A 14,216-nucleotide genomic window follows, 5' to 3' on the forward strand; every position below is an offset into this window, starting at 1 on the left:
TGTAAACACTATTGTAGCCATATTATTTTATATAGTGAAAAGTTACTGCTGCTGCTCTCCGAGGATGTAGGCATAGCCGAACCTCGTTAAATGCTGTGTCTCATCTCCTTTACGTGCAGCTCAAAATTCGTACATATCCCAGGTTATTTTATAACAGTTTGAGGCTTTTGCTATCTTATTTTTTTTGACGAACCCAGCACTGTTTGGGTTGGGCTAGTTCAGCCCACCTACCCATGAACCCACGGACCTATGGATACCTCTTCATCTTAACCCAATTCGCAGCCCCTCCACTCCATCAGTTCTCTAACCTCTTTCTTCTTCTTCGAAATTCTTCTTTAAGCCTCTCTCTATATGGAAGTCACTGGAAGGCTAGAAGATTGGGTACAAAGTGAGAAGTTAGTGGCGTTATAGAAATGAAGGTGAGGGCGGTGTGTAGGAAGCTGTACGATTACGTTCGCTATGATCTGAAAGAGATTGCATTTCCATCTTCGCTGCCAGACCCTCCTCATATCAAGAAGCGCCGCAAGCTCACATGGAATGAGCGGTTCTTGGTACGCCTTTCTTTGGTTCTCATTACACAAGTTGTGGGCTTTGCAGTTGATCAAATTCATACCCAATTGATTTATTTATCTAATTTATGATTATTTTGAAGTAATAATAAGTGAAGCTTGATTTATTGTTCATATACTTTATGAAGTAAAAGAAACAAGTCCCCGCGTACTCTGGATTACTTCTGGTGAAAGCAGTACTGATAAAAGTGTTATTGAGCAAAAGCGTTTATTTAAAAATGTGGGTTGGGTTCAATTTTTAGAATGCTTTGACATTCAAGGTGCTGTGTGTCAAAGTTTATATTTTGTTACTGACCATCTGAGCTGGTGAAATATTTGGCTGTTGTTTCTTTTATTCTTCTTTTAGGTTTAGATAGAGTTTTTGTTTTGTTTTCATTTGGATATGAACTTGTTTCAATGCTTGGAATATGTTAAAGCTCATAATGTGTGGTATTGACATGAAGGATGGTAATTTATACCTTCTTGTATTGGCTGTCAGGTGTTGAAGGAGGCTTCTAGGCTGTATGCTGCCAGCTGGGTTCGGGATATTGGTCCTGAACTGCGACCTAATGATTTTAAGGATGAAGAGAGTGAAGATAAACCTGGTAGACCACAGGGCCAGGCTAAAGAGAAAGAACCCTCAACATTAGAGGATCTTGGTAAGTAATGTCAACATTATGCTACCATATCAATCAATGTCATAATTATAACTTAATCAAAAGCCTAGTTGTTTTACATGGTGTATGCATACAGATGACTATGAAGATGACTATAGATGCATAAGAATCTTTGCTTTTGGTTTGTTGATTTGAGTCACATTTAGTGTCATGTTATATTTATACGCAAATTGGCATAAACAATAATAATTAAATCCTTTCAAATATTTTATGTGCACCAAATCTGCTGTATGTACTTGAACTCAGTAGGTTAGAAAGTTACTTTTAAAAGTGGTTTGTATATCCAAATAACTTCGAAACATTATACTTATACTTGCTTCATCATGATTGAAAGTGGTTCATCTTTTTGAGATAATGCAAGGATGATGAAGTAAACCAGTTTGAGCAACAAATATCGTAAGGGTGGAAAATATAAAGCAAATACTTGTGTTATAAGGCAGTTCTTTCAGGCTGGTTTTGTGTCTGGATTTACTGTATACTGTGTATTGCCTGTGTCTCTAAACTTCTGTTTCTCCTTTGACCGTGTTGGAAATCTTTGAGTTTTACAGTTCAATGGGTTTGAAATCTGATTATGTTTAATGTTTTTGTCTGGCAATAAAAACTGATAGCTGTGGCTGCTAGAGGAGGAATGGAGACATTAAAGCCTGCTCTACAGCGTGTCTACATGACAAGAGCTTCTGCATATAAAGATGCTCTTCAAAGTTTTATACATGGGTACCAAGAAGGAATCCAGCAGGTTATGGAGAAAAAGGATGATTCTAAATCTGAACAGGAAAGTGATAAGCCTGATAAATCTACTTAACATCTTCTGTAAGAGGCAGCATTCTTAGGTTTCCTCCTGCACAGCTACTGAGGCAAATTATTGCTGCACAAGCTAGACACAAGTTTGTCGAGCTTTAGTTTTAGCTCAGTTTTAAGAACATCTGCCATGATCATTCATTTGAGTGTTCAACAAATGTGAATATAATGGAAATTTGTAGTATATTTCTCTTTTGGACACACCAAACATTATCTAGTTTTTCAGAGTTTTGTACTTTACATGTTCCTTCTCTCTTAACATGTGATAGAAGCCATGTTGACATGCCTCTAGCTGTAGAAAATCTTGATTGTTGGCAAAAGTATCCTACATAGCTGGCTGATGGAGTAATTATTGAGTGCGGTTGCCACATTGGCCAGCCCTACAACATGCTCTCCGCCTGATTGGTACTGCCAGTTTCAGTTTCTGTAGCAAGTAGTATGTTAAAGAACACAAACAACAGCCCTTGATTCATTTTCCTCTTCATATTTCTTATTGTTGGTCTTTTTGTGTTTTGCTGGCTTTTGTCCTGGGAGTACCACACAACAGAGCAAGCTTTATTGTATGCAACTTACGTTTAACCTCGTGCAGAATGCACAAAATATAAAAATGGTGGGCATAAAAACGGATGAACTGAAATGGAAGGGTGAGCATAAAAACAGATGAACCGTCAACACCCACTGAATGGGACTGAACCGGCCGCCTAGCTTTGGTTTTTAATGAAAACTTTTTTCTAATGAAAATATAACTTTCCAATATTAATTAAAACAACATTTGTAGCGGCCACCACCACTTGGATTAGGGAATTTTTGGATTCAAGAGAGAAGGGAGACATTTGTTGCAAATTATCGTAACATCCGTAAAAAAAAAAAAAAAAAAGGTTATGAACAAAATTCAAAAGAAATACCACAGGCACATGGCTATTAGAACTATTAGAACTATTCTACAAAAGTTATATATTACCTTTTCCTTTAAAAAAAAAAAATCAGCTTAACAAGATTGCTTTTTACCTTTTTTCAATTTCTTTTTATTTATGAAAGTCGAACGAGAAAGATAGTAAGTAATGAATAAAAATACTTTTTTTAATATATTTTATGTTATATATATATATATATATATTTAAGTGGTCGTCTAAATTACTCAATATTAATCTAATTTACCTTTAGCAATTCGAACTTGGGTAAAAAATGTGAGTTTATTGGCCTGGCAAACTGGCCTAACCTAACCCACGTCTACTTCTACATTCCAATATTGGTAAAGTAATAAAACCCTAAAAGCCTTTATTCAATTATCTTTGATATATTCACCATGATTCATGCTGATGCATGATGCAACGAAACCATCACCATCAATTTCACCATTTCCAAATACACACGTAACATCAAAATACACAGTTAATTTTCGAACACCATTTCTAGAGAGGCAGAGAAAGCTCAATTCGCAAACACTAAATTCAGCAATAAACCGTGCCCAATTCACTTGGAAACTGTATAATCTCAAATTCTCGATCCCCCATACAGATTACTCTCCCTTATGCGGTTAGCTCTCAAGAAATGGCTTCTTCAGAGATAGAGGTGGTGTCATCGGACTCCAAAACCCAGAAAAACCCTACCGAGGTGCCGGTGGTCGACGTCTTCTCCGCTTCTGCTTATGGCGATTTTCAGAAACTGAGAAAGTTTGTCGAACAAGACGGTGCCTCTCTCTCCAACCCTGACGTCCATGGCTACTACGCTCTCCATTGGGCTGCTCTTAATAACTTCCCCGATATAGCTCAGTACATAATTGAGGTATTTATGCCGTTTCTATTTCTGTGAATTGCTTGTTTTTCTGTGTTGGGTTTGTAAAAGAAGTTGAGTTCTGTGGTGGATTTATTAGGAAAGATTGAGTTATGCAGTGGGTTTGTGTGAAAATGTTGAATTTTTGTTGTTTTGGGTAAATTCTGGGATTATGTTTGGTATAAGAGCTGGCTGAGCTCTTAAGGGGCTGTTTTATGTTTGGTTGGCTAGTTAGGTGTTGAGTGGCCTTGTGTCTGTTTCTTCGGCTAGTGTTTTCTTTTATCTGCAGTCTAAATGCCTTGTTTTGATCCTTACAATTTGAATAAAAATGTTTCTATTAAAAAAAAAAGAAAGAGCTGGCTGAGCTTGTTTGTTGTACGTTTGGTATTGGATTGCTGCATTGTGTAGCGCTGTCGGTTTGACTTGGATGAACATATTTTTTATTGATGTTGTCAAAGCATGGTGGCGATGTCAATGCGACTGAGAATATACAACAGACAGCGTTGCACTGGGCAGCTGTGCAGGGTGCAATTGCGGCGGCGGATGTGCTCTTGCAGAATGGAGCTAGGGTTGAGGCTGCTGATGTAAATGGATACCGGGTAATTTTCTCGTTTACCTTCTCTTTTCAAATGCATTTTCTTTTTCTTTTTCTTAATTCCCTTTTGGTTGAGTATTGGCCATTTCGAATAAGATAAACCTGGTATTTGATTATGCAAGGATTATGAATTTTTTTTTGTTTTTTTTTGTTTTTGTTGTAAAAATAATGAGAGAGACCCACATTCCGTGGATATAAACCTGCTTCTTCCTCAGTTCTCAACACTACACCACCTCTCCAATCTCAATTCTTACTTGACTTCCGCCCAAATAAACTGGGACTATCCAACAATTATTTGCACCAAATCCTCCACAACCATATCTTCTGTTCATCTGAAATGATACATCTCTCTCTACCTCAGAAGAATCTCCAAATTATGGTCCTCTGTGACTTCTTGGAGTTCTAAATGGTCATATCACCAGCCACCGCCTTTGATTTTTGCAAAAGAAATTAAAGAAGCTTGATGGTTGAAGAGCAGAGGAGAGAATTTAGGATGAGGCTGAAAAGGAAATTCCCTGAACGATGCTCATCCTGTGATATCTATTTTGGTTCCCTATGTCCTGCTCTTTACTCTTCTGACTTAAAGTAGTTCCCAATAGTTTTGTCCTACTCTTCTACACGTGTTTATGGGAAATGCATGTGTTATTGATTTTTTAATTTATTCAGTTCATGTGTCTGGGTTTATGTTTATTGATGTTATTTTCTTTTAAAAGACTTTTAACTTTCAGTTGATTGAGATTGAGATCATTTTGTAAGCACTAAACAATATGAGCCTTTAGAACCTTGATTCCACCATTGTATTTGGACGGAGATGAAGAATTGAGAGTGGAGAGGTTGGATGGTTTACGTAGGCGAGGAAGGAAGCAGGCTATTCATTGGTCATAAGTCTTTGTCATTAGTTTCGCTTAAATTAAGTATTGGCCATTAATGAGATCAAACGACTGAAAATGAAGTCCAGTCTTAAACACAAGTTGCTATGAAGTATATACATATCTAAGAAATTTCTTGAATTACTGCAGGCAGCTCACGTTGCTGCTCAATATGGGCAAACATCTTTCCTGAATCACATTGTTGCAAAGTATCATGCTGATTTTGATGCACCTGATAATGAGGGGAGGAGTCCTCTTCATTGGTATGCTAAAAGGCTATTAACTATGGCATATTGACATGGTTTTTGTGTACATAGAAATTCTGTGACATTGAAATCATGCTTTTAATCATTCAATTGCTCCAGTATCAACCTGCAATCTCATGAATTAAATTTGTTCATTCTCAAGTAGTTTTCTGCATATGTGGTAAGGAGTGTATAAATGATTGAACTAGTTCTTTATTGTTTATACTGAAAAGGGGAATAGTTATTTTTTCTGTACCTTTTTGTATGTACACTGTGATAGACACTAGTGGGGCTTTGGTTTGCATTATCTTTTCCAATTAGGTTGATTGGTCTATTTTGATCATCGGCTGAGCCTAAAAGTGACAAAATTGTCACATATGATTAGCAAAATTGAAGTCATTGATCAAATTATGATGTTCTTTGCAGCAATCTTACATATCTGGAAACATGAAATTTTTTGTTGTGAGATTCTCTACAGGAAAATTAATCATTATGATACTTTCAACCAGGGCTGCATATAAGGGATTTGCAGATACAGTTAGGTTACTTCTGTTTAGAGATGCAAGCCAAGGGAGACAAGATAAAGAAGGTATACTAAATGTGCTTATTCATTGTGTGCTTGTTAGTTTAATAGTACAATTAAATTTCTACCGTAGCCGTTTATGTAATGTGTCAAACTGCCTATGTAAAAGAGAGTGGTTATGCACGTTTAGTGGCGGGTACCAAAAAATGCTTGGTTACCTGTCAATAGTATTTTATCAACTTGACCCAACTCATATGGTTTTGGTTGGATTGGAATTTGGTTCCTAATTGCCATAATTTGTACTTTTCTTTTTGAAGTCTGAGCCAAATTACATTTATTATTTTAAATGTCGGCCCGATATGCAATGGTTAAGAATTCTGAGCCCAATTTATAGTTTTATAACCCTTTAAAGAAGATTCTAAGGCCAATTGGCCAATTTAACACATGAAAACAAGATCAGCACAAGTAAATAATTATTATTCAATCCAAAGCCTTAATAAATTAAAGAACAGACAAAAATAATAAAACCAGAAACATAAAAGGGATAGCACCATCACTGCAATTTTTGAAGATAAATCTTATACAATCCAAAGCCTTAGAAAATTGTAGTACAATAAAATGCCAGCAAAAAATTAACAGGAAGACAAAACGCTGTATGCCTGCATGCGCTTGCTAGTGACACATGCTCACATCATTCCTTCACTTTGTGGTTTTTTCTTTTTCAATTGAAAAGAGTTTCAGCCCATGTTTCTATACCCCTTATACTTAATTCTTTTTCAATGGTTAATAAATCTGTCTGCCAATCCTCAAGAGAACCATCAATTCCATGTTAAAAATGAAATTGCAACTTCTCAATGACTCTTTGTAACTAGTTGGTTGCTTATTTAGTCTTTTGTTTGATATTTTTCTTTTAAACGTGCTTTTGTTTTCGGGGTTATTTTGGTGGTCTTCTTTGTGGTCTGATGACTTGAGGATCCTATGCTATTAGGTTGTACCCCTTTGCACTGGGCTGCTTTAAGAGGAAATGTAGAGGCTTGCACTGTTCTTGTTTATGCCGGTACTAAGCAGGAATTAACGGTGAAAGACAATGCTGGTTTTACTCCTGTTCAGATTGCATCTGATAAAGGTCATCAGCGTGTCGCTCTTTTCCTTGTACGTAACTTTATATATCTAGCACTCCTGGTAGATTTCTCACAACCAAATCTAAACTGGACTTGAAAATTAGATATGTGAATATAAGGTTATGCTAGTATGGGGTTGTGTTGTGGGTTCTCATTGACTTTTCCATTGTTGTCATTCACATTTTCTTTTCTTTCTTCGGATTTTTCAGTATAATTTATGGTACATACACAAGGTAAACAAATTGGTTAGTGGTTCTCATGGTCTTTCCATAACATACGCACATGCCTCCCCAAAGGTTGAATTTCCATTCATATTATAGGCTTGTTTCTGGAACAATTGCAGAGAGTCATATGTATCCTTTTATATAAATTCTAGTGATGTGTAGGTTTCTCCTGTGCAATAGAAATGCAAAACATTATTTCAATTGAGTTTAACATTTTATCTTTGAATGGGAAAATTGTATTTTAATTTTTAAAGAGTTGATAACTTAATTTAATAGGAACGATTACAAAGTACTGTATAATTATCATCGGTCATGTATGGTGCCTAGGATTGGATAGGATTGGATAACTCACTAGATTCAAGGTATGTTGAACCTTGAATTTTGTGAGTTATCCACTCCAATCCAATCCTAGGCACCAAACGTGGCCATAAGGGTTTCAGGTGAAGTAGACTAATTTAAATATGGCTTGGCAACCCCCTTCCAGTGGATTCATTAAAATCAATACTGATTTCTGTAGGAAGGGATCTCAATGAAGCATTGCAGCAGGGGGTATAGTGAGTGGGTTGCTGGGTTTGTAGCGCACCTGGGGAATGGTCAAGTCTTGGATGCTGAGCTATGGGGTATATATTGTGGTCTAAGACTCTAGAGTTGGCCTAGGATGTGGGGTTTAAGCAAAGTAATTTTGGAGGCAGATTCTGTTGTGGCTGTTCATCTCATCTGTCTTGATGTGAATAACCTTCAGCCTCTTGGCTCAATTATTTTGGGTTGCCAAGAGATAATGAATGAAGTTTGGGACTGCAAAATAATCACACTTATCGGGAAAGGAATATGGTGGTTGACTGGATGGCTGACTTGGGCTCTAAGGCTGAGTTGGGTCTAAGTCTTTTCCAAGCGCCTACTCCTAGTGTTAGGTCTTTCCTTTTTGAGGATATGATTGGTGTTTGTAGGCCTCAGGCCATAGTTAGTTTAGTTTTCTGAATTTTTGATCTCCTCTTTACAGACCTTGTTGCACCTCTCACACACCAAAAAAAAATAAAAATAAAAATCCTTGCAATTTAGTAGAACTGGAGATAAGGGTAGAGGGATAGTTGGTAATATACGGTAATGGTGATACTTTCAGGATTTTCAGTTCAGTCCATAAAAACTGAAAACTAAAGAACATTTTTTACTAAAAAAATTAGAGCAAGGTAGATGGAGTGGAGAAGTGCGTCTAGGGTGTTCTGTTGATATGTACATTCAATCTTGCACAATTATGTGGCCACTTGGTGCTGAAGATACTAGGCTTGTAATGTAAAGAAAGACTTCATTTCTGATTTAAATTAGAGAAGAAAAAAAAAACATTCTTTACATGGTCACAAATATTGCAGAAGAACAAAAGAACATTTGAGGATGTGATAAGGCAAGAGATTGACCATTTGTGGACAGGGTTCAATTCTGGGCTTTAGTTTTCTTGGATTTAGGGACAAGACCTTTTTGCAATTTATTTTATTTTATTTATTTCAGATTGGAATGCAGTTTGTTTTCCTTTATAGTTTACAGTATTGGGTATTGCCAGTTCTGTTGATATTTTTGGTTCAAGTAGAGGGCCTATTCCGTTTTAGCTAGTTGGGTTTCTTGTTCAAAGCTCTATACACTTTCTATTTTTCTGTACTTCGGTAATGCTCATGGCTAATTCTCCTGTGGCCATTGTTACTGAATTTCTTATAAAAAGGATTATTTTTGTATTTTGTGCAGGCTAACCAGCAGCGGGCTCACAGTAACCATTGGAGAGACAAATTTTGCAGCGGGAAGATGGCAGATATTGGTTTCGCTCCTATCTTGTTGTGTACAATAATCTTTCAAACAATTCTCTTTATGAACTCTGTCCTCGCAGGTAGTTAAGCTATGATGTTCCAGTTTTCCTTTAGATTGCAGATAGATTTGTGTTCCCTCACCAATCATTCATTACTGACTTCATACTTACTCATGTTAGCTCCTAATCTGACAAAGGTTACTGCTGCTGTTGGCCTTTGGGGATGGGCTGCTATTTCGTTAGCTGTGGGTTCGCTAATTATGTTCTACAGGTGCAGTAGGTAATCCTTTTTCTAGAAGCCATACTTAAATGCCAATTGAAATTTTGTTTTTATCTTTTCCGAAATAGTTATTTTGTCATTGAGCCAGTAAGAAAATTTGAGCTCACATTGATACTTGAACATATGGTTTGGAGAATTTGGTAGTCATTTAGCACTTAGGGTTGTTCTTTCCCAACCACCAGATAACCCCCTGATCCTATTTTGGAGGAACCTAATATCTTTAATACATTTCCAAGTGAGATTACCAGCCTGGCAAAGTTATGCTTTAATGATACATGTCCTTGTATGTCTACCACGGTTCTGCTGTTCTATCCTTTATTCTGATATCATTAAACAATTATCTACCACAATTGGTTGCAGTAAAGATCCAGGTTACATAAAAAGAGCAGGGGAATTCAGCAGTCATACAGACACAGAGGTATGCAATGTTTCTGTTTAGTCTATTACCATTTCTACTGTCAAATAGGAAAGAAAGTTCATTATAAGTGGTTCTCAATGAAAGAACTTCCCGAAGTAAGGTTATGTAGCAGAATTCAACAAGGAAAAAGGTTGTGTAGCAGAAAAACCATAATATCTTTTTTATTGAAGCCATCGATGTCCATAAAACAAAAGGTGGTAGGTATGAAACTTGATTGGAACTTAGATTAGGTTGATAGTTTGAATATGATCTGATGACAACATTATTTTACTCTACGCTTGGTTCACTTTCAACCAGAGAAAATCAAGGAGAGAGTAGAAAAAAAAATACATAATTTTTTAAGAACAATAGAAAGGTAAAATAACCAGAAGAAAATAAAATTTTGGTAGCTTTTGTTAGTACAGTCAGCCTTTTCTTCAAATTTCACATATTTTGTAGAGAACCTTTTCTTCAAATTTCCCTCCCCTATCTTTCTCATCTTCATTACTAACCAAAAGGTGGAAATCAAGGGAATTTACTTATATTATGTTCTTTCCTTCTTTTCCATTGCTAAACCAAATGTGGGGTTAGATCTCATTTGAGTAACGAACATAATTAACCCGACGAATTTGATAAAGCTTTGCTGATTGAGGAACAATGCTTCTATTGAATTGTAAAAATACAAACAATTTGAATATGCAAAAATTTTAAATATTACTGTCAACTGGAAAAGAGACCATCAAATTATAGTTATCGTACCTAAGCAAAAGAGCATCTATAGTGACAGCAGCCCACCAATCTGCACAAATGTAGAAATGTCTATAATAACACTGGGAAGAAACGAAACCAATGGAGGTCCTATATAGCCAGAGCGAATGCGCCACCGCGCTTAAATTGAACTCATAAAACTCCACATCCTTCCCATGAAAATTTCAAAGATCCTTCTATTTCTTTCCTACCACACAGCCATCATTCTGCAATTACATAAGACTTTCATCTTCTTCCCCAAACTCGTGGCTCGATTCTTATTTATTAAGAACAAAAGGATGTGTTATTTTGGAATTAAGTAAGACAAGTCAGTCGCCATTATATAGTTCAGGCATAACCTTAATGCAATAGGGCATTGAAATAGCTGAGACACCTACATGCACGAAATTTTGAAACCTGCATATTCAATATGATAAAGAGATTGTTCTCTGTAGTGTTTCGAACACAGCTTCAGATGGGGTTTTGTTGATTCTTACTAGTGTAACTGCACTTTCTAATAGCGTACTGACATTTTTCAGGATCGTTTGTTGAATATTGATTTGAACAACAACTCTCTATGGATGGGAAATTGGTCTCAACTTTGTCCCACTTGCAAGGTTAACTTTAATGTCCTAATTGTTTTCAAAGATGATACTAAACGTAATAATATTTTTGGATACTTCTTTCTGGTACATATAATTATTGCATGTTTGATTAATATCATATTTTCTCACATTATTTTGCTTCAGATAATTAGGCCTGTTCGCTCTAAACACTGCCCCACATGTAACCGATGTGTAGAACAGTTTGACCATCATTGTCCATGGATATCTAATTGTGTTGGCAAGGTAAGTAGTGCTAACTTCTTATCTTAGTTCAAGTCAATGTAACTTTGTTATGGATTCTTGAGGTCCCATTAGCTTCACTACCTCGCCATTATGCTTCTTGCAGGGAAACAAGCGAGATTTTTTTATTTTTATCTGCATGGGAACTTTGACGTCGATAATTTCTGCTGCCGTTACAGTTCAAAGTATGTGGGTAGCAGACATTATAAGCTTTGCGATGCTTATTTTATTTGTGACTAGATGACAGCTGTCTTTTCATGATGCAGGGATTTGGAGTTCAATGCCAGCATGGAGAACAGAAGAAACATGGATTCATCATGTGGTAGTTCAACATCCTAGTGTTGTTGCTTTTCTGTTTTTGGACGTTATTATTTTGGTTGCTGCTACAACTCTGACGGTGGCACAGGCAACTCAGGTAATTGATGGAATCCTCACTATTTATATATTAACTTAATATAGCAAAGACAATATGTGGTCCTTGGAAAAAAATTGAACGTTGCATCTTCTGATATGGGAAGTATACACTTATTTTCCAATTACATCTTCTTGGATGGCAAACATGCACTCCTTTTCCTCTCTAAATGAATTAACTAGTATGCTGTTGCAGTCAAGGATCTGATTCAGTTTGTATGGTCTATAATTTGGAAGAAAATATATATATATATATATATATAATTTTTTTTTAAACCTCTTTTTCCGTCTTTATTGGGTATTTTTTTGTTTGTTTATTGGTGGGATAAAATAGCCATTAAAGAACCTGTCTAAATAACGGGAAAAGAATGTGGGAGCGGATACCAACGGACAAGTAAGTTTAGAGGAGCAGAATTGGACTGCCTTAATTACAAGCTTACATATTAAATAATTTGTAGGAAAGTGAAGGTACCATACATGTTCTTGAGTTGTGCCCCTTTTAGCATCATGTAAGCGAATGCTAACTAGAGAAACGAAAATGGCTGACATGGATTAATGAATCAATTGGATGATGCAAAATATGGCTCCACATCTCTTTTAGGTTTAAAGTTAATTTTCCTTGCTTTCTTGTTCCTTGACTTTGGTATTTTTTGATTTTTGATCCCTTCATAAGTCGTGAATTTATACAAGATGTATTTACAATTATCATCTTTTAAACTCCTTCAAAGTAGTAAGTATATATAGATAACATAGTTTTCTTATCTGTGAATCAGATAGCTCGAAATATCACCACCAATGAATTGGCGAATGCTATTCGTTATGGGTATCTTCGTGGTCCAGATGGGCGGTTCCGGAACCCATATAACCATGGGTGCAGGAAGAATTGTGCTGATTTTGTTATTCAGGGCCACACAGATGATGATGAAATTGCTTGGCCTCCATTGCAGCAAGTTACCAGTTAGGATTATGTGCTCTCCAGTGTCTTAGGCCGTGGATGATGCTGGAAATTCCATCTGTACCTGCTTGTACTTTTCCCACCATTTGTTACCCAATTTTTATACATAAATCCCTGGTCATTTTACTGGTACATGCTCCATTTTCAGTTAGCCATATGTACAATTGAAAAAAAATGAAATGGAAGAGAAATGAAATCTTTTTATTCTGTAATTGTGTTCCTTTTCATAATTCAAGAAGCAGCCTGTGTGTACGTTTCTGTTAAAAACGAAAAAAGGTAATGGGGTTTTTGGAGACACATCTATATGGTGATCCTAGTGTCGTACCAGGTCCTGTCTGGACTAGCCCTCCCCCAGCTTTGGTCAAGCTCAATTGTGATGGTGCATGGGTGGCTCAAACAGGCCGCGCGAGGGGTGGGTTGTGGGGGTTTTGTTTACGGGATGGCATAGGTTGTTTCTTTAGTGCGGGAGGCACTAGGGATATGCGTTGTGCTTCTGCGTTGATGGTGGAGGCAGAGGCAGTACGGGTAGCTTTAACTCGATGCTTGGAGTGTGGGTATGATAAGGTGGCGGTGGAATCATATTCACTTAGTTTGATTAACATGCTAAACCATGAGGTCGCCATGGACTTGGAGATTGAAGGGATTTTATTCGATATCCTGTGTTTGACTCAACATTATCACAAGGTGGAGTTTATGTATGCTCCGAGAAAATGTAACCAAGCTGCTCATTTGGTGGCAGCCCATGTTTCTAGAATTGGTGGTAGGCACAGCTGGGATCTTGTTTGTGTTGAATGGCCGTTTAAGTGCCTAGCCCAAGATGTAAACTGTTCTGTTCGTATTTAATAAATTTTCCTCTCTTTCATCAAAAAAGAAAAAAGAGATGTCAAATACCAAATATCAAATTTAAATATTAATATAAAAAAACATCAAATTTAAATTTGATGGTTGATGTGGCAATTTGTATTATTGTAAAACTCTTTATCCAACCAAGACGTCAAATATACATTTTATTTTATTATTTTTAAAGGCAAGTGGGCTTGGTATTTAAGAGTAAAATATTAAATTGGATTAAAAACTGTACATGGAGGAGAGAAGGAAGCGGGCTCAGCATTAAAAAAATAATAAAAAAGGAAAAGACGTCTCAACATGTGCGGGTGTCATTTTTGACAGCAAAAGTGAAGGACGTCAATCCAGCTAGGGTTTGGCATCATGGTTGGAAGGCTTAAAATGTCATTTTTTTGGGTTAAAACTTGCCACGTTGGACTTGGCATTTCGTTTGAAGATGTTCTTAATTAAAAATATCGACTCTGCCAAATTATATTAGCATATTAGTATTAAATATAGTTAACTGGTGATTTGTCCCCTGAACTTGTGCCTAGGTTTCGATTTACCCCCTATCCTTTTTAGAAAATTAAG

The 14,216-nt window shown here is 36.5% G+C and overlaps 2 protein-coding genes across 3 annotated transcripts; both read left to right on the forward strand.

The window, feature by feature from the left end:
* Positions 1-265: 265 nt before the first annotated feature.
* Positions 266-2,306, forward strand: LOC117637663. The gene is made up of 3 exons (XM_034372621.1): positions 266-551; positions 1,048-1,207; positions 1,834-2,306. The coding sequence occupies exons 1-3, from the start codon at positions 414-416 to the stop codon at positions 2,025-2,027; spliced, it is 492 nt and encodes a 163-aa protein (XP_034228512.1). The 5' UTR covers positions 266-413; the 3' UTR covers positions 2,028-2,306.
* A 982-nt stretch (positions 2,307-3,288) lies between these two features.
* On the forward strand, positions 3,289-13,012 carry LOC117637118 (probable protein S-acyltransferase 23). Of its 2 annotated transcripts, none has more exons than XM_034371918.1 (13): positions 3,289-3,808; positions 4,255-4,395; positions 5,411-5,523; positions 6,015-6,094; positions 7,017-7,180; positions 9,108-9,246; positions 9,346-9,445; positions 9,806-9,863; positions 11,129-11,206; positions 11,339-11,437; positions 11,541-11,619; positions 11,701-11,849; positions 12,619-13,012. In XM_034371918.1, the coding sequence occupies exons 1-13, from the start codon at positions 3,575-3,577 to the stop codon at positions 12,805-12,807; spliced, it is 1,623 nt and encodes a 540-aa protein (XP_034227809.1). In that variant the 5' UTR covers positions 3,289-3,574; the 3' UTR covers positions 12,808-13,012. The 2 variants fall into 2 exon arrangements, with proteins under 2 accessions (XP_034227809.1, XP_034227810.1); XM_034371919.1 differs by having other exon boundaries at positions 3,697-3,808; positions 4,205-4,395.
* Positions 13,013-14,216: the final 1,204 nt, after the last annotated feature.

Source organism: Prunus dulcis, chromosome 8 (genome assembly GCF_902201215.1).
Source record: "Prunus dulcis chromosome 8, ALMONDv2, whole genome shotgun sequence".
Taxonomy (NCBI): domain Eukaryota; kingdom Viridiplantae; phylum Streptophyta; class Magnoliopsida; order Rosales; family Rosaceae; genus Prunus; species Prunus dulcis.